At 35.2% G+C, this 21,044-nt stretch overlaps 2 protein-coding genes across 2 annotated transcripts in view; both read right to left on the reverse strand.

Annotated features, from left to right (window-relative positions):
- LOC149412683 (uncharacterized) overlaps positions 1-21,044 on the reverse strand; it is a 356,728-nt gene that overhangs the window by 333,329 nt on the left and 2,355 nt on the right. The window lies entirely within an intron of this gene.
- LOC149412711 (uncharacterized) lies at positions 12,123-13,320 on the reverse strand. The gene is made up of 2 exons (XM_089645296.1): positions 13,269-13,320; positions 12,123-12,814 (listed from the first exon to the last, which is right to left on the reverse strand). The coding sequence occupies exons 1-2, from the start codon at positions 13,278-13,280 to the stop codon at positions 12,248-12,250; spliced, it is 579 nt and encodes a 192-aa protein (XP_089501422.1). The 5' UTR covers positions 13,281-13,320; the 3' UTR covers positions 12,123-12,247.

Below are 21,044 nucleotides of genomic sequence, written 5' to 3' on the forward strand. Positions count from 1 at the left end.
GGAATTTGCAACACATTTAATAGATAAAGATCACTCATTTGATAAGGCTTCAGGTGTAGAAGTATTACATAGAAACGGGATAGGTCTACGCCTCAACAATTTAGAAGCACTCGAGATAAAAAAAATCCCTTAAAGTCAATAAAATCAATTTACTAAATAAACAATTAGATTTAACAAACAGCCCCATTTTAAATATATTTCCATTTCCTGCACCTATGTTTACCCCCTCTCTCCTACCTAAGTCTTCCACCCCCACCAAAGTTGATGTTCTCTCTCCCTCTTCCAGCTTAACTATAAGTACCCATACACCTCTGTAATTAATTTAATATGTTTTTATTAACCCTGATGAAGGTTCCGGTTGAACTGAAACCGGTTGGTTATAAATATATACAATAAAGTGGTATTCAAACAAAGTTATTTTATTTTAATTATTATAAAAACTACCAACATTGTCTTAATTTTTCTCACCTTGGGTTCGAATCCTAGATGTGACCGTATCTTTTTCAGATTTTTTTCATTTCCGATTTTCGTTAAGGAATCGCTTATATTGCCTGCAATAATTAAATATTTAAGGTTTTACTCATTAAGTTATTCCAAAAAAAAACTATATTTATTTACTTGCGCACGCCGGGATTTGAACCTGCGACTTTCGGCTTGCTAGTCTAAAATTTCCAGATTTGTTTTATTTGTTTTGTGATTCATGTTAGTATTAAGAAAAAAATATAAATTATGATACAATAAGAGTTTTATTTTTTCAAATAAAAGATTAATGCAAAAAACATGTAAGACTGTACAAAAATAAATAATTGAAAAAATAACTCTTTCAACGCGTTTAGTAAAAAACGGTATTGATCATATCTTCATATCTTTTCTATGATATGCCTGAGTAAAAAACGGTATTGATCATTTCTTCATATCTTTTCTGAATTTTCGGTGAGTTGTGAGCCAAATTGGACAACGATGCATAAATTTTGGAAATAAAAAATGTTTTAAAAGTTAAGTTTTGAGATAAAGCCATATATCTTTAAAACGGCATATTATCCTGATGACATGTTTTTTTATAAAATAAACATTAAATTATGTATAAAAATAAAAACACTTATTTTATTAAATATGACAAACCATAAAGTGATTGCTTTCTACAATAATAATAATAAAATTATGTATTTATTCAGATACGGTCGATGTCAGACGTTCGTTTATGCCGCGTGACATTTTCTTTTGAAGTGGCTTTAGCCGTGCTTAGCGTAGTTTGAATACCTTTTTTATATCCCGTATCCTCACATTCTTCCCCTTTCTACTATTTCAGCCTCGCAACATACCTGATACCCCATTAGGATACTAAAACAATAATTTCCCATGAATCCGTTCAGGTAGTTAATTTGGACTCAAAACAATACATTGTTTTAGATAATTTTTTTTATATTTTACAAATACACTATGATATCTAAATTAACCCAAACTTCCACCCACACATATGACTGTTTTATGGATTAAAACACATTTATAACAACTGTTTTAAACATTTCCGGTTTATGGTGATTAGTCCGATGATACCTGTCAGAAGATTAAATCTGTCTTTCTGTATTTTAAATCACATAGATGCCATTTTAATCATTTCTTCTCTCTTATATTATAAACATTTTACATAATAAGTACCAGTTATGAAAAGATGTTAGAAATCGGTATCCGTGTCGGTTAGTAGGAGTGTTTTATGAACACCTCACTAGAAGAACCTGTGATGAGGTTTTCGCATATTGTAGGAAAAGTGTTATTTTTTTTTTCTTATATTAACTCCACACAGGAGACCCTGAAGAAAATAATTTCCCTCAGGGCCTATGTCATCTTTGGGGATGCTGTGTGGAGGGTCTTTTTGTGGAGAGGAAGGAGTGAACATGGGTCTTGAAGAGTCCCATGTTGTAGGAGGGAGGAAACACAGAGGCCGGCAGTTCGTTCCACAGCCGAGCTGTTGAACTTAAGAACGAATCGTAGAAGCGACCCGTTCTCATGTGACAAATGTCAACCGTGTACAAATGTTGGGCGCGCGTTTGGCGTGTATCCCGACTATGCACCGGTGCCGAAGGGATCAATGACGCTAGTTCCTCAGAGCATCTTCCATTGTAATACCGATAGAACAAGGACAGCATACCTACCTGACGCCTGTGCTCTAAAGATTGCAGTCCGCTTGTTAAGATTGGGGAATCTATCAAACGGACCGCCGGTTTCTGCACAGAGTCAAGGGTTTTTTTCAGGTATTTAGGGGCTCCGGACCAGAGATGGCTGCCAAATTCGACAGTGGAGAGCACTTGCGATTTGTACAGGGTCAGCAGTTGTGTACTATTAAAGTATCTGCGGGCACTGTACTGTACGCTCAGCTTCTGAGAGGCCAACTTTACTCTGGCTTCGATGGAGCCCCCGTACCTGAGCTGGTCACTTATTATGTCCTCATAAATAAAAACACACCATCGTCCTTGAGATTATCAAGGCCGATATTGTGGTTTCAATCTTACAGGCAGTATTGTATACATATTAGGTTAATAGTCGTTACATCACAATATTGTTTAAAATACACACAATTTAGTGAAACGAAAGGGATAGATACTACATGAAGTGTACTTAAAGATGCAGGCGAAACAAAACAGAAGTAGATGATTATTACGAGATTATTTAAAACATGGCCAATTAATGAATTACTTATACAAAAATATTTTTATTTTTCGGAATAACTTTATTGAGTAAAACCTCAAATTGTAATATTTTTACTATTGAAGACAATATTAGCGATTTCTTAACGAAAATCTGAAACAGAAAAATCAGAAAAGGATACGGTCACATCTAGGACTCGAGCCCAGGACTCAGCTCTTAGGATCTTAGCTCAGTTGGTAGAGCGGTGTCCCGGAAATACAAGGGTCCTGGGTTCAAGTCCTAGATGTGACCGTATCCTTTTCTGATTTTTCTGTTTCAGATTTTCGTTTAGAAATCGCTAATATTGTCTTCAATAATTAAATATACAACAATAATCTATTTAGTAGAAATAAACTCATAATACACATGCTAATTAAATTGTGTTATGTTTAGTTTGCGATGAGTGTGTTTTGGAAAAATTGTGTACCTTTAATTTTTATCCATTCCGTGATTTGTTTTTTCAGTGTGTGTATTGATGAATTATCAGAATATGGTTTATTTATTTGTTTTATTTTTTTTATAATATTCATTACATTTTATGCTTTTGACTGTCCAACTAGGAAGGTTTCCCGTTTTAGGACAGTCAAATAGACAGTGTAGTATTTGGTTATTAAAAGGTTCGGGTAAGTTCGGGTTTTACCGAACTTAACCGAACGCGACCAACCGTCATCTGTTACATTGTCGGGTTCGCGAAGAGAGCTCTATTCTTTCGCTAGACGGCCTTTCAGCAACTTCTTACTTGTATTGTCATATAATTATATTCCGAATAAAACAGCGTCGGTGTATTAAGAATCTACGTGTATTCAATATTCGTACCAGATCCTTTCCTCATAGAATACTGGAGATAAAGGGCCCAGTATTTTATCCTAAGAAGATATCATACAACAACGAGACGTTACAGACAGGTTTCAAGTTATCCTAGAGGAATACAGGATTTAAGAATAGAGAAAATAAGTATGTTAAAGCGAAGATACATAAAAAGATAAATACAAAGATACATACAGATTACAGATGAGCTGAGAGGGGGTTTCATTATATATTTTAGGACCGAGAAATGAGAATGTTTTTTGATAAGCTCTGTTGCTTGTTGGAACGGAAAGGTCATTTCTTCCCTTACTTCTGGTTTGATGTTTGTGTTCAGCTGTTTTCATTTTCTTTTTATTTTTATGAATATGGATTACTATTTTTTTATATAACACTGTCAGACATCTAGTACATTAAATTCCTTGAAGAGAGCGTCGCTCTAATATCTGAAAGGTTCCTTCATAATAACATGTAAAATAGATTTCTGTGCCTTCAATAACGGGTTTAATGTTGTTCTTCTTGTACCTTCCCACCTAATGCAACCGTAGGTTATGATTGAGTTATACAGCCCGTAGTATATGTTTTTTAGTCTTGTTTTTTTTTTTAAATTCCCGCAATGAAATAAATATGTGAATCAGTGTGCGCACTCTTTTAGCTAAATTTTCAATTTGGTTCTTCTATTTGAGGTTATAATCAATTATAATATTTAATAAATTTAACACACTCGAGGGCTTCACACTTACATCGAGAGTTATTATTTCCAAATGTACAGTCAATTTTATGTATTTTAAAGTTGTGAGGTGTTTGGGGTTGCCCTGAAATAGTAGAACTGAATGTTAGGTATTTGGTTTTTGATACTTTTAATGTAAGCAAATTGCTGTCCAGCCATAGTTTCACTCTGTTTATACCGGTGTTAGCAAGGTGATGTGTGTTGCAGATTAGATGGCAAGCAGTCATATAGGCTTAATGGAATAGTACTTAAAGGTTCTTTGTCCGTGGTTGGGGTGTTTTATTAGGATCTTAAGGGTGAAGTTTGTTTTAACAAAAGTCTTTAGACTTGATTATTATTGAGGAATAAGATTGTAATGTAATATTTAGTTTAAGTTTGGAGAGGTGAAGAATCGACGCCTTGGCATCTTCTGAGAGTTTAAAAAAAATTCTATCGCGAATTCTGTGTAATGGGCGTTTATAATAAAATAATAAAAGAAATCACTCGGCATTAAGTTATTTAGGGATAATAAGCAGAAATAATTTTAATAATTTTATCTGACATGTCCGTACCAACGTGGTATGTGACATTTTGAAAGACAATTCGACGAGAATCACGACTCTAATATCCGGAATAAAATCAAGCCTTGCGGAGGTTGTCAGATTACGTAGACATGTCCTAAATTGAACCTGAAAAGCCGAATTTTGACCATGTAACCCAAACAACAATCGCAGCGTGATCTGAATATACGTTATCTGCACTGACCCGCGGCAAGGCAAGTCAGGTACTACGAGTAGGACTAGGTGACAGAATGCACTTACTATAAAGACATTACATATCTTATTTATCTTTGTTTCGTGAATCAATTTTTTTTTGTTTAACTTGTTTAATAATTAAAGACAGATAACTCGTTTTAAGAAAACAATAACTCCCCTCCAATTATACCTACTTTTAAGGTAATTGTCAGGGTATATAGAGTAGTGAATGTGCAATTGTTAGTCACAAGCAGTTTTCGTCTTAGAAAAGGCTCACACATCACTATCAACATGAATCCAATCGTGAGTGTAATTTAATAAAATAATCAGTTGTATTGTTAATGAAACTATGTTTGTAGTGAATGTGAAGTGAAAATTTAAAAGGATTGCTAACTCAGTGTCGTGATTGGCGTTGAGATATAATATCAACAACTGGTTTTCTTTTTTCAGTTCTTCGCCGCTTTCTTGACTCTGGGAGCCCTCGTCTCCTGCTTCGCTCTGCCTTACGGCAGCGAAGATGGACAGTGGAAGGGAGAGGGTCTGGCCGAGAGCCAGGACGATGGACAGTGGAGCCATGGACAGGATGCCCAAGTAGCCCTCTCCCATGGAGCTTACGCCCATGGAGGTGCCCCCATCGGGAAGGATGGACGCGTCGTGGACACCCCGGAGGTGGCTCACGCCAAGGCCGCCCACTTCGCGGCTATCTCTTCTGCTTCCAAGGGATCTTCTGATCATGCCGTTCAGGCATACACCCCAGCCACATACACCGCCTGGTCTCCAGTCCAGAATGAAGGTCAATGGAAGGGGGAGGGATACTACGCCCACGCTGCTCCCATCGCCGCTTATGCTCCTGCTCACTACTCTCACGAGGACGAGGGACAATGGAATGGAGAAGGTCTGATCGAAAGCCAGGACAACAGCCAATACAACGGACAGTACGAGCACTTCTCTCCCCTTATCGCTACTCATGCCCCAGCACCCGCTCACTACGCCCATGAGAATGAGGGACAGTGGAAGGGAGAAGGTATTGCTGAGAGCCAGGACTTGGCTGGACACGCCAGCTATGGAGCTCCCCTGCTAGCTGCCTACAACCCGGCTGCCTACTCCGCCGAGAGCGACGGCCAGTGGAAGGGAGAAGGTCTCGCCGAGAGCCAGGACCAGGGAGAGATTACTTCCCACGGAGCTTATGGCGCTTCTTCCGCCCATGCAGGCGCCCCTATTGGAAAGGACGGACGCGTCGTGGACACCCCTGAAGTAGCCCACGCCAAGGCCGCCCACTACGCCGCTATCTCTGCTGCCGGTCATAGTTCTTACGGTGCTCATGGATCCTGGTAATTTCTTTAACCCTTCCTAATTTACCTGAAATCCCACCACCTCTCTTGTTTTATGATTCATATTAGTTTTTAAAGAAAATATATAAATTGTGATACACCAAACAAGATATTTTATTTTATACGCAATTAAAATGCTTTTGATCACATTTATTCCTAAGTTGAAGTTTTCCCGTCAGTGTGAGAATGAGTGAGTGCTATCAAAATTCCAATATTATAATACCAATAAGGCGTTACGCTAAATATACTAAGAAAATAAGTATCAAAGCTTGACTCACCATCGATACCGACTCTAATTGCTAAAGGAAAGAACACTGTTGAGAGGTTGGGAGGCAGTTCAGAAGTGATAAGGCTCGTATAAGACAACATTTCCGCGAGCCGAGCCAGAATAACAGGAAAATAACAAAGCAACCGCAAACAACTGTTTCCCTGCGTTTGGTTTTTTTTTAATTTTATTTTTACTGTTACATTAAGTATCTCTTCATAGTATAAAACAAAGTCGCTATTTGCTTTTGTTTGTTTATGCACTTAATTCTTCTAAACTACGCAACGGATTTTGATAGGGTTTTCACTATAATTTAAAGAACTTCTTCCGAAAGGTTTATATGTTTAATACATGCATATTATATTTATAAAAAGTACAGAAAATCGATGTTTACAAGTCGAAAAAAAAATTTCAAGTGCAATGTTCACAACCTCAAAACCTTACTAAAAACCATTCACAACCCCGAGTAACAGCGGGTACCTGCAAGCTAGCTTTTTTTAATAAATTATTATGTGGTAATGTGAGCCTCACTGGGTGGTAACACGTGCTGAGGCCCCCGTTCTACAGTTTTATGTGACAAATTTTATGTAAATAAAATTAATTATATCGAAATTATGTTAAATTAAATGAAATATTAACAAATAAAATACACTAATGAAATTAAAATGACTTAGGTAGTTTTGAAAACAAAGCAATATGTATGTTATTATTATTCCGGTAATCCGATGTCCCACTATTGATTTGCTACGTACAGATTGTGCCGCACAACGCACTGAGCTGTTCCCACACGGGGAAAAATGAGTAATGCTGATTTATTAAGGATCCTTTCAAATTAGTGGTATTTCTGTAAAACGGGACCGCAATACCGCTTCCTGATAAAGTGTTAGTAAACTCGTAATGATATTGCAACACTTGTTCAAACACTTGCGTTGGTCTTAATAATCATGTCTGAACTATGCGTCCCGGAAAACACTGGTCTGAGGCAGTCAACTCTTAGATCAGCAACATCATCAGCTGTAGGCAGACTGATGGAACCTAAGAGCAAGCCAAATACTAGGTTTGGTGATCGCGCTTTCGGAGCATCTGGGCCGAAGGCTTGGAATAAACTCCCTCCGCAACTAAGATCCATAACAAGTCCAACAGAATTCAGGTTTAAATTTAAAACTTAACCTTTTAAGCTGTCATACATACTCTTAAATTGAATATACGAGTACCATTCCTGAGAGAAAGTGCAATTATATAAAATTTTCCAACTATGTCCTAAATCCTGTGTCTAAATTTCGGTAATAAACGATTAGTTAATGTTAATTAAGTGTTAATCTCAAGTGACCTACCAGGTAAGTATGGTACTGTATATAATCTCCATATATAGTAAGTAGATCATTCTAGAAGTGTATAATATATTTGTAAAGCGTCCTTGAGGTGATTTTGCACAAAAACGAAGCCAAATAAATCACCCAAATTTTTATGAACACGTGTTTGGCCATCGTCACAAAACATTGGTATTTTACATATATTTTATCGGGAAACCCATCAATTCAATCGCTAATGGCCTACAATCCCGTTTTTAACAGATATACGAATAATTTTAAGAGATTCTTAATAAAGAATCAATTTTTTTCCATGCAACTAGCCAAAAAGCAATTATGCAGTAGAAGGGAGTAAGGACTTAATATAAATATTGTGACTGTAAAATTGTATTCTAGCCTCCCCATCAATGGATTAACCATTTTGACTAAGTTTCTTTTAAGGATATTATTATTTTTATTGTAATTCCTGTTTGAACTACACCAACTGTGTTGATAATCAAAAGAAGGTTTCATTCGCCAAGCAATTACTTACAATCGAATGTATTACCAATTTTATTAGTCTATTTGGTTGAGGTATTTTCCCGCTAAGACCGAGAACCTGGTTTTGATTCCCAGTTGCGACCGTTACCGTTGTATTTTTCTGTGTCCCGGTTCTGTTACATGTTTCATTTAGATTTGGTAGTATTATCATCTTTTCAATGAATATATTTTATTAGAAATCATCCAGGAAGCTCGTCGAGAGCAAAGTATGTTGAATGAAATAATTTATTTATTTATTTATTATTATTATTATTACATTTATTACATACAAGATATACAAATATAAAAGGAAGCTTTGACTGTCCAACTAGGAAGTTTCCCGTTTTAGGACAGTCAAATTGGCAGGTTGCGTGTACATAATTCCAGGTAGGTACATGTAAAATATAAAATAAAATTAAAATATAACATATAAATGTAAGAAAGAAAAATAGAAAGAAAATATTTTTTTAGGAAAATACAATTTAGCAGTAATGAACAATAAAATCCAGATAGGTACATGTAAAATATAAAATAAAAATATAATATATCAATGTAAGAAAGAAAAATAAAAAAAATATTTTTTAGGTAAATACAAAATACAAAATCGAGGAAATCAACTCAGACTACGTTTTTTAATAATTTTTCGGAATCTGTCCTACCTAAGTCTAATAACCATTTAGTAATTTTAGTACCGAAGGCTGATAATTCACATAGTTTAAATTGAGAGGGGATTTTGTTGTATATTTTTGGTCCCAGGTATGAGAAAACTTTTTGATAAGCCGCAGTATTGCTAGTTGGAATAGAAAGGTCGTTTCTGCTCTTACTTCTGGTGTGATGATTATGATCGACTGTTATCGTTTTGTTTTTATTTTTGTGGACGCAGATTGTTATTTTTTTATGTAACACTGTCGAACATCAAGCACATTAAACTCCTTGAAGAGAGCGTCGCTCGAGTATCTGAAGGGTTTCTTCATAATGACGCGTAGAATGGATTTCTGTGCCTTCAGTAGCGGGTATAATATTGTTAATCCTGTTCCACCCCATCCAATGCAACCGTAGGTTATGACGGAGTTACAGAGCCCGTAGTATATTTTTTTAATGTCTTGAGTTTTTATAATTTCCCGCAATGCTATAAATATATAAATAAGCTTGCGCACTTTATTAGCTGTGTTTTCAATTTGTTGTTTCCATTTAAGATGGTTATCCACTATTATACCTAAATATTTAATAGATTTAACACATTCAAGGGTTTCGCATTTACAAGTATGGTTATTATTTCCAAGGCTACACTTAATATTATGTATTGTGAGGTGATGAGGTGTTTTGGGTTGACCTGCAAGGGTAGCGCTAAATGTGAGATATTTTGTTTTTTGTATGTTTAGTGTAAGCAAATTACTGTCTAGCCACTGTTTTACTCTGTTTATACCTGTGTTCGCAAGGTGGTGTGTTTCTATCCAATCATCTCCTTCAAACAAAATAACTGTATCGTCAGCGAACGTGATAATTTTGCCACCAATGTGTTGGTTACAAAGTTCGTTTATGTATATAATAAAGAGAAGGGGCCCAAGTGTACTTCCTTGTGGTACCCCAAAAGTGTATTTTAGTGAAGTGCTAATAGCCTCGTTAATTCTGGTTTGTTGAAATCTATTAGATATATAACTTTCTATCCATTGAAAAGCTTTTCCCTTTATTCCTATATTTCTAAGTCTCTGTAAAAGAATTTTATGAGATATAGTGTCAAATGCCTTGGCCAGGTCCAGGAAAAGGGCAATAGTTTTCTTGCCATGGTTCATATTCCCTGCAATAGTTTCAGTGAGACATGCGATGGCATCATCCGTTCCCTTACCCGACCGAAAGCCGTATTGGTTAGGACTTAGAATGTTATGTTTCTCCACATATTCGTTTAACCTAGTTTTGAAAAGCTTTTCAATGACTTTGGATATCGCGCTTAATAGTGATATTGTCCTATAGTTTTCTACAAGAGATTTAGGTCCACTTTTGTGAATTGGGACAATTATTGATTTTTTGAAGTGATCAGGAAATATTCCTGATGCAAAACTTAAGTTGTAAATATATGATAAATTATTGATCAATTACATATATGTTTGGCTTTTTTACAAATGCGCAAGTAATTGCTTGCCGCATGGAATATTTTTTTATTATTAACGCAGGTGTGGTTTGTTTGGTGTGTTTATTTATCATAAAAAAGAAAATAATAATTTTAAAATGGGTTAAAACTGGGTGTAGTGAAGAATAGCAGGTTTAAATACATGGCTATTCGATAAATTTAATTTGTTTATTTTTTTTATTAATGAGGGAATAATTAATTTTCTGAGTAACCTTTAAAAGCTTAAAGGTTATTCAGACTAGAAGTATTTTTTACATTTCTACGCAGCACATCTATTCCCGCAGATTTATGGAAAAAGTGATCTTACTAAATTATACTGAAATTCTGCACTATTTATGCACCTCTTGTGTTCATAGTCTACTAACTATGTACATCAGACTTTGCGTTAGATCTCATAGTTCTGATTTGTTGTTGAGTTGTTTGTGATGCTCAATGATCAATCCAAGTTTCCGACCTCGAGCGGCGAACGCAACATTGTCAAAAATCAAAAATCACAAAATTTTCTACTTTTCTTCAGTTTTAATCCTGAAGGACTAGTGTTCGATCACAACCATTTCATACGTTTTCAAAGTAGACTAAATTTGCTACGATAGTTTCCAAAATACAGCATTTCAAAATCAGGCATCAATCAATCAATCTTGAATCTTTATTATTTTATTCAGCTGCAGGTTAAGTGACTGACCGCATCTCCGAGTTATTCCAAAAAATATAATATTCATCCTAGACTTGCAGAAAAATTCAATAGATGTCGCACATTAAAATTAATTTAAGATATATTTATGCAAGACACTGTCTAGATTGTATTTAGTTCGAGTTGAATATAAAAGTTTTGTGGTGAGAAAATGAAGATAAATTTCGTGGTTCATATTCTAAGTATGATAAAATTAAATATGTATAAGTTGGTAGAGTGGTGCCCCCGCAAGGCAAAAGTCCTGGGTTCAAGTCTCAGATGTAATCGTATCTTTTTTCTGATTTTTCTGTTTCAAAATTGCATTTAAGAATCGCTAATATTGTCTACAATAATTATAAATTAAGATTTATTATTGATAATTATGTCACACAAACGGCGCTAAACATATGAACTAATTATTAGTAACTAAGCACTCTGTTCAAAGGATCCTGAAACAAGAAGTTGCTGACATTCGTATTTCAAGGAGTGTTTTACTGAATAAGTAAATAATTTATCAAAGGTGATTGGGTTTTCAGTTTCACACAGCTTAAACCAGTTTTGTTGCATATTGGTGCACATTGATACCAGCCTCATGGCTGTCTAGATTCTAGATATCTGATTACTACTGCTCCCATTTCAACAATGGTGAATTAAGCCACATGTTCGTGAGATGGATCAATATCTGGCCTTGGCCTAACGAATTGCATAGTATAATAAATGATCAGACATATATGTATAGAATTTAGCATATTTGTATAGAATTTCAATAACTCGATTGGAATTATCTTACGATGTGGTTGGCTTGAGTAAGCCAGTTTCTAACATCCATTTTCGTTCTAGCATTCAAATTACCACATAGGTCTTTGGGGGTTAACGTATATGGGTTAAGACTGACCGCAAACGAAGCCTGACTGAGATTACAGTATTCAATGAAAGATTTGTTGTTGTATCACAAGTTTCGTATAATATTTACATACTTAAATAAACATGAATCCATCGCAGATGGGTCATTATTGGTGGTTAATCTCAGGGTAGATCAGTCAGGAAATGTTGAATTGTTGGTCGAAGAAATTACCAGGATCCGTGGGCACCAGCGGCGGAGACGGCAGCGTAGTGGGCGGCCTTGGCCTGTGCGACCTCAGGGGTATCTACAACACGTCCGTCAGCTCCCAGAGGAGCGGCTCCATGGGCGTAAGCTCCGGAGTAAGCACCGGCGTAGGCGGAAGCACCGTTGTATCCGTTGTTGTATTCTCCGTTATCCTGGCTTTCAGCAAGACCCTCTCCCTTCCACTGTCCTTCCTCTCCGTTGTAGGCGGGGGCGGCGTATGCACCGTTGTAAGCTCCGTTGTAGGCACCATAGGCGGCTCCGTTGGAAGCGGCAGCAACAGCGGCGTTGTGGGCGGCCTTAGCCTGAGCAACCTCGGGGGTGTCTACGACACGTCCGTCATGACCGATGGGGGCGGCTCCATGAGCGTAAGCTCCGGAGTATGCTCCAGCGTAGGCGGAGGCACCGTTGTTCCACTGTCCATTGTCCTGGCTCTCGGCCAGACCCTCTCCCTTCCACTGGCCATCCTCGCTGCCGTAAGGCAGGGCGGATCCAGCCACGAGGGCTCCCAGGCTCAGGAAAGCGGCGAAGAACTAGAAAGACAAACAAATTTACATTAGTATAAAATATATTTTTATAGAGTACATCATATAATATCATTTATAATATCACCTCTTTACATCAACCAAAAACTCCTATTTTGTTAGTAGTTCTTAGCCGAAGTATGATTTAGTTAAAAATTAAGGAATAATAGTCGAAATAGCTCAGTGGTCAATGCAATACCCCGGTAAAGCGGAGGTCCTGGTTTCAATTCCAGTTGCAACCGAAACTTTTTCTGTTCTAGGCTTTTTTAATTATTTGAAACTAGTTAATATTATGAAACTAGTTAATAATATTAGAAAGATATTATTAATATTCACTGATGTTCATACTACAGAGAAAACTGGCAAACAATTTGACGAACAAAAAACAGGATTGTAACCGTTTTTTGCATGAGAAGAAATTGAAGAAATATAAAACAATAATTGTATCAGAAATTGTACTCACGATTGGGTTCATGTTTAATGTGATGTGAGCCTTTTCTGGGATGAAAACTGCTTGTGACTAAACTTCAGTTCTGTCAGTTTATATACCCCTTAAAATTATAACACCATGGAGGGGGTTTGATATATTCACCACGCAATAACTGGCATTTAAATCAAACAACATGTGTCAAAAAAGCATACCAATTTTATCAGACCAATGTCAAACATTCAATGCCTTTTCGCAATGTATGCCAATTCCCACATACTAACCTTGCGGCAAGTAATAATTGTATATCTAGAGCATGTTCCATAATGTTGTTCGGGCACTTTGTCAACTGAATTCAATCAGATAATTGATTCATAAATAGCACACATTGGAAAATGATCACTTTTCATTAATTGGCTTATTTTTAAGAGTTGATTTTTTTAATGTTATAGATCATTCTAATATGCGAATTTAACGAAAGGAAAAAACCACCTTTCGAAGGCTTCCATGACAATTTTTTTATGCTGGAAGGTATTTCTGTAACAATAGGCTTCCGCGAAGCAGTGTGTATGTTTAAAAAACGTTTATTCTATTATGAACACAGTTTTTAAACGTGTTACATTTATGTTAACGACACAACGTTGAATTTAGAATTAGACTAAAAAAGTTAAGAGATGTATAGAAAGCTAGTATGTTGTCAACTTACGTGGAATAGTTGTTAAGACTTTTTTTGCACATCAAATGCTTTCCAAAACTAAAATTAAATTGGGTACCATCAACCTATTAGAACTCCCACAGAAATATTAAAAAACTTTCAAGTTTATTCAAAAATGTTACTTTTATACCTTTTAATAAAACATATCTGAATTATCCACTGCAGAACATAAATACTTATATTATTAAATATCCTAATATTAAATATAATTTTGTGAAACTATAATAATGCCTTACCGTGGCTGAGTGAACAGATGATAATCAACTTGCAAACAAATGAAAACAGTGTAAAGACATTATATAATCAATAAAAAAATATTAAAGTGGAGTGAAGTAAGGGACTGTGACATTATTCTTATAAATATTCCTTAACATACTTTATACAATATATAACTTACTTATTTTAACTTAGGGGAAAAATGCCTTAAATAACCTGCCCTGTTTTATACTAATTTCAGCACTATTGTATCAGAATATTTTTTAATTTATTTAACAAAAATTATTACAATAATTGTTAAATTTCTGAATTCTTAAATCAAATTTACATTGCATATTTATTTTTTGTTAAAGAAAAAAAATAATGACAATAAATAATTAGTATAATTTTGTATGTATTTTAATCTTAATTTTTATATCTTTTTTCTTTAAAACATATTTTAATCAATCAGTTTAATTTTTATTTTTATTACTAATATGGTTTCTAAAATATTTATTTTATTTTGTATTTTAACTTATTTTTATTATTGCTAAATTCAAATGTGACCGTAAATACATACATTTCTAAGTAAATATGTACCAAGATTAACCCATTTAAAAGAAAAATGATATAAAAAATAATTTCGTATAATTTTGGACATATCTTAATTTTCATATTTATATTTTCTTTGAAATTTCTTTTTACATTCAGTTGTATCTTTATTTTTATTTCTAAAACAGTTTCTAAAATAAAATGTATTTTTTTAATTTTAATTTTACAATAACATGTCCTTTTTCCTTATGTTTTATTATTTGCTCTACAAAATATTAGTTTGTTATTCTTACATAAATCATGTATGACTACCATAATACGGGCATGAGTCTAGCATGGTAGTTGAGAAATTCACCAAATATGTATAACGCCCTCCGGAAAACGATTTTCTTTAAGACCTATGTCATCTTTAGGGATGTTGTAGGGTTCGTTTTAAAGAAAAAAATAGATTTAGTTCTGAGAAGGAAAAGGGTATGATGGGTTGGTAGGAATCTGGGGTCAGTGCGTCCAGGTGTAACGGAATTATGAATCCAACCTTCGCATTGGGTGAGAGAGTCAATCTGGAGAGTTCAAAGGGACTCCCTCAACCGACCTCTTCCGTTCTAGCTCACCACACAGTTGATGGGTAGATGCACTCGGCGCCAAGACCCTGACTAATCTCACCCCGTGAACCTGGTCACCCCTACTAAGTCACCCAACGTAGCGAAACACAGCTATTGGTTATTGGCTATTGTAATTACTTAGTTACTTTTATTTACATATTTTGTTTTGTTTATTTTAAATCACAAACTAATTTTTATAAGACAAGTTTTTTTATGCATAGCACAAAGGATAACAAATTATTATAAGCAATAATTAGTCGCCCAAAATATCCATACAAATTGATCCTTCAAAAAATCACCTTCCGATGTCCGTTCAGGTGAAATATGTACTAGTACCTCAATCAACAATTGTTCACCAATAAATGTAGATATAATGTCTCGACGCCATTTAGTGGGAAATTTAACACTAACAAAGCCTTTCCTACAAAATAAAGTTGGTTACTTATCTTTACTCGGGAGATATTTTCAATTTGTATGGATATTTTTGGCGACTAATTAATTGGCTATAATAATTTGTTACATATTTTGCTTTAGCACCGTATTATTTTATTTATAAATAATAAAACACAAAATATTTTTTACACACCTACCTCAATAATTGTTTCATGCATCTATGTATTTAAAGATACTCCAAATGTTAGTGCTTCCTTAAATGCGTAATGATGGCATGACAATTTTCCTTTGGATAAAAATTCAATTGAATTTTCAATTCATTGTGAATTTTGCTTCCGTTGGGTCGACTTGAGAACCCAATTAACTTTAAAATACATCATATCATATGATTGATTTGCCAACTGGAAATTTACTAGCCTTGCTATTTGCAAGAAGGCTTCACTTTCAAGTTAACGCATCTTTTTCATATAATATACGTAAATATTTAAGCATTGTATGGTCATAATCCTTTAGGTAAAATAAGCTGAAATTTTTTAATTTTTCTAACGTGGAATACCTGTGTAGTTTGGAGCCATTTACACACCCACGGCTTAAAAGTATTTCAAATAACATACTTTACAAACAATAATTACTTTATGCATAAAAAAATTAGCTATCAAAAGATATAAAGATTTCTAAAAAATGCTAAATAGGATAGATCACGAATGAGAAGAGACTCTTTCAAGGATCGATAGCATTGCCCTTTTAAATCTATCCGCACTATCGTGATGTTAAAATATGTTAAATCGCCGCTGATTCAGCTGTAAGTTAGCATACCTAGTACCAATAAAATGAGTACGTATTTAATATCTTCAAATGCTTTTGTAATATTATTACCATGCGGGGAACAAATAACGTGTGTTGGTACTGTGAATTGGAGTTGCCACGTGATATTGGATATCTATTGTTCTACAAAATGTGGTAAAATATATTTTTCGTCCTTGAATGATTGCGTTGAACCTTTGACCAAGCCGGGAAGTAAAACAAATTATGGATTGCAGAAAAAATAAACTTAAGTAGGTCAATATATTTAATTAATCCTTGATATTTTTCAATAGATTCGGTTAATCGAGTACGACTTATCAATCATCTGCCGAAATTACAAAGTTTAAATTCGTCAACGAGTTTCCATCTACAAATATATACAAATATTCCGCTAAAAGATTAAATACTAGCTGTACTAGAAACATTTATGAAGATTTACTCCAAATTCCTGTAATACATACCACTTTCAGTCAACAAAACATTGGATATCTTGCGATAAGATTTTACAATATTCTTACAAATGGCATAAAAAAATGTGGAACACAAAAATACAATAATTTGGATCAAAAGTAATGATTGATTTTTTATTTTACAAGCAATAATTATTAGCCTGAAACACTCATCCAGATTGAAAAATCTATTTTGAAATCTAATTGTCCCGTTGGCGTCATGTATCTTTTATCAGGAGTAAAAAAAAATAATAATTAATATTTGACAAGTTCTAGTATCTTCACCAAAAATGTAGACAATTTGTCTCGACGCCATCTAGTGAGAGAGTTAGCACTTACAATGCCTTTCTCATATAAAATAGATATAAGAGATAAGCCCCCATAGCTCAGTGGTCAGAGCTGTCGACCGGAAACCGAAAGGACACGGGTTCACGTCCCGTTGGCGTCATGTATCTTTTATCAGGAGATTTTTCAATCTGGATGAGTGTTTCAGGCTAATAATTATTGCTTGTAAAATAATTGTTACCCTTTGTGCTATGCATAAAAAATCTTGTCTTAAACATTAGTTTACCAAAAAAAAATAATAATGATTGATTTTTTGACCGTGCATTTTCCGAATTAGAAATTATTGATCTATTGATCGACCTGTCATAACTACTGTACTATTAAACATTGTGGTCAAGTTGGTTAAGACGCTTGTCCTCGTTAGATAAGAAATCCCGGATTCCTAGTTGTGAACGTTATCTTTTTATTGCTCTGGGTCTTGTTCTGTTTCATTAGGTATTTTTAGTTATTATTGCAAAATTTCTTACAATAGTGTTTGTTTTTAAACAAATATACATTTTTTATATTATTTTATTCAAGACTAGTTGTTCCCCGCCACGTATTGTTGTGGCTCAGTCTGTCTGTGCATATACAGAAACAATAGCAGGTTATGCTTTTACGTCCAGCAGATGTATCTGTTTTCCAAAAAAATATGTTTGTTCAACAGATGGCGCTGTTTTTAGAAAATCGTTTTTTTACCCGTCACAGGTGACATCTTTATAATATAGGTATATAAAAACATACGCGTATTAGAATGTAACGCTGTGTCAAAATTTCAAAGCAATTCGTGAAGAATTTTCCAAGATTTATAATTTTTAACAAACGAAAACTTACATTTTCATTTATTGATGATTGATGAAATTTTGCACACTTGACTTTCAAAACAGGAGAAAGTTCACTGTCTACATGAGGTTTTGAAAGACCACTTTTCCCGCCCCTTAAAGCAAATTTTTGGTCAATCTTAAAGGTAATGATCTACCCTTTCTACTTCAAACTTTTTCCTTCTCTTCTTTCTACGATAAATTTTCTTTAAGTCCCATAGGTAACTTTTCCATAAGGCTTTGGTTATGTATATATCCGGGGTAGGAAGGTCCTCCCTGCCGTCTTTCAAGCCCTTGCCTCTCTCTTTATTACACACCCCTTCAAGTGTGTACATCCTAGTTTGTCTACGTGACGTACGACCTTGAACGTACTCATTTCACGTGACGGTTCAGTATAAAAAGGCTTCACCGAACGTTGTGTTGGTTTTTTTTTTCTCGGTTTAGAAACCTAGTTATCTATGTATGTGTGGTATCCCTTGGTTCTTTTGAGATAGAGTGAGTTGAATCCATTACCGCTGTGTTTTAAAGCCATTTTATAAACCTTATCTTCTAAGTCGCCTGCTCCCCCAACTAGCTACGCGATTCTATCTAACGTAGGGTAATGTGAATATAATAAAGTGTTAGATTTTATATATGTGATATACATACGATAAATTTATGGTGTTAGTTGTCGGCGCCATCCATGTATATATTTTGGGAGGGGAAGGAGAGGAAAGGAAATGAAATTTTTTCAAGTTAAGATTGGCTCCTCCTCTTTACCAAACAAAACCAATGGATGATAATTTGAACAAGGCGATCGATATCTGCGTGTCTGGATATCACAACCGGCCGGGTCTCCCCTTGTTTCAAATCGGCAACCGTCACGCCAGAATAAAGAAAACCAGGTCTCATCACCAATTTCAGAATTGCCCCAACCTCATACACCTCCAAGAAATCTACTTTACTGAGTGTAGAAGGGGAAAACCATGACATCCCTTGTCACGAATCTAGTCGCGAAAATGTGACACGTAAGGTCCTAAGTTACGTGCCACCTCTAGAAAACGTTGTAACTCCCTCGTCGTCGGGGATTTACATCCTTTTCTAGGTCAATAACATAGATAACACACGACGATCTTGTCGACATTTAGCCTGCTTTTTAGCGATAGGTTGTGTGCCTACCCATTCAGCCAATTATCATGTGAGATATATGTAAGGTCTACTCGAAATGCCAAATTTAGGATGAGGACTGTCTGTATTTTAATATTCGGTTATAGTAATTATTTTATGAGGTTACTAGCATCCTCGTGTATTAGGTATGGGTAACTTCTACTGAATACCTATCCTCTCAAGTAGGTATAAACGGAAAATTGGTTTGATTTTTGCATTTAATTTAAAGAGGCTGCCTACCTCTCGAAAGGTACCTGTTGAGAAAAGTTGTTCGGTTGGTAGTTTTATTTCGGAGATTACCACCTCCCTCTTTTGACTCTAGATTTGTTTTTGTGCATCCCAATTCGTAACTTAGAAAGTCAAACAATAGATGAAAAGTATTAAATTAGAAAGTCAAATAACAGAAGAAAAGTATTCATTTTGTTCTATCTGGTTGCATCCGATCGCTTTCTATTCGGGCGGTCATACGCTAGCAAAACTTCCCCTTTGACTGACTGTACACCGCGCCTCTCGGCCTCATAGTGTTTGCTGTTTCAATTGTACGCCAGTGTTGTGGTAGGTACCCTGTAAATAGGTATTTTTATACTGCAAATTTATATTGGTTGGCCTAATTTGTAGTAGGTATTTTATGTTTCGTCGGCGATTCAATACCTACCGCAGGAACAACGTCATGATTTGATTCGTAATGTTTTAAAAGAATAACAGATCGGCAGGTAGGTAAATTCTCGATATTATGATCCTCGGTCCAAGGCGTTCCCCTAAAACAAAAGTTATCGGCCTACATATGAAAAGGTCGTTGACTCATCTCTCGCTCACAGCTGATTGACAGTTCGCCTAGCACATTCCTTTTAATGATAACATTATTTGGGCGGCAGGTGTCGTAAACTTAGTTCCTGTACCTCGGTTGTATCCGTCTTTTAAAAGGGTCCTCTGAAATTTAATAAATAATATTAAAAAACTCACCCAGTTAGTCATCTCTCATTCTCAGCGTGAAGCTTACCTGGTTACACTATATAGCTAAATCACTTTAATTTTCGATCTCCTCCCTATCGGCTTCTTTCCTCATTTCAGCGAAATCCTTGCAACTTGTTCAAGGTTGGTCCCCTCCCTGCCTATAAAAGGGTAGTTAAATAATTCTGTAAATACAATTGTACCTCCCTAATCTCTGTTGGGATTCGAACCCGAGTTTATAATTTGTTTGATCCTCTGGTTTTCGGCCTCCGTGGATAGATCTAGCCAAATCAATTCCTCCCTAGACCGATTAAAAACTTGCTGCCTTTATATACGTTCACTCTGATTTAAAACGCAATCATTATTATTATTATTTTCATGTTTTTAAGACAAGTAATTTAGTTTGAACTACACATTTACGAAATCACGTTTAATTTAACACATTTTATATTATAATCGCGATCGCCCAACCCTTAGCGCCCCTGGGGTGATTTTTCACAAAACGGCGCTCTACAAATTATCCAATTATTATTATTGTCATTATTATTAATTGTATTCTCACTGAGTCGAACCACTTTCACTTCACACAAACACCGGTTCAATAATATTTCACTTTAATTCAAAAACCAACAAAGCTTTCTAACACCATCTGAATTCACTAATTAACTGTAATCTCACACAACACTTCTGATTTGTATTCATTTCTCGGAGCTGTCAACGTATCCACGTTCAAGAACTGACTGCCCATATTTTATCCCTTTCTGTGGGAATGTGTTTACTTAAGGCCTATAATCTATCCCATGTTGCTAGTCTAGACAAAAAAATTTTAGAGCACGTTCGTTTATTATTTATCGTTTATT

Source organism: Hesperophylax consimilis, chromosome 22 (genome assembly GCF_061612785.1).
Source record: "Hesperophylax consimilis isolate HC1 chromosome 22, BYU_Hcon_1.0, whole genome shotgun sequence".
Classification (NCBI taxonomy): domain Eukaryota; kingdom Metazoa; phylum Arthropoda; class Insecta; order Trichoptera; family Limnephilidae; genus Hesperophylax; species Hesperophylax consimilis.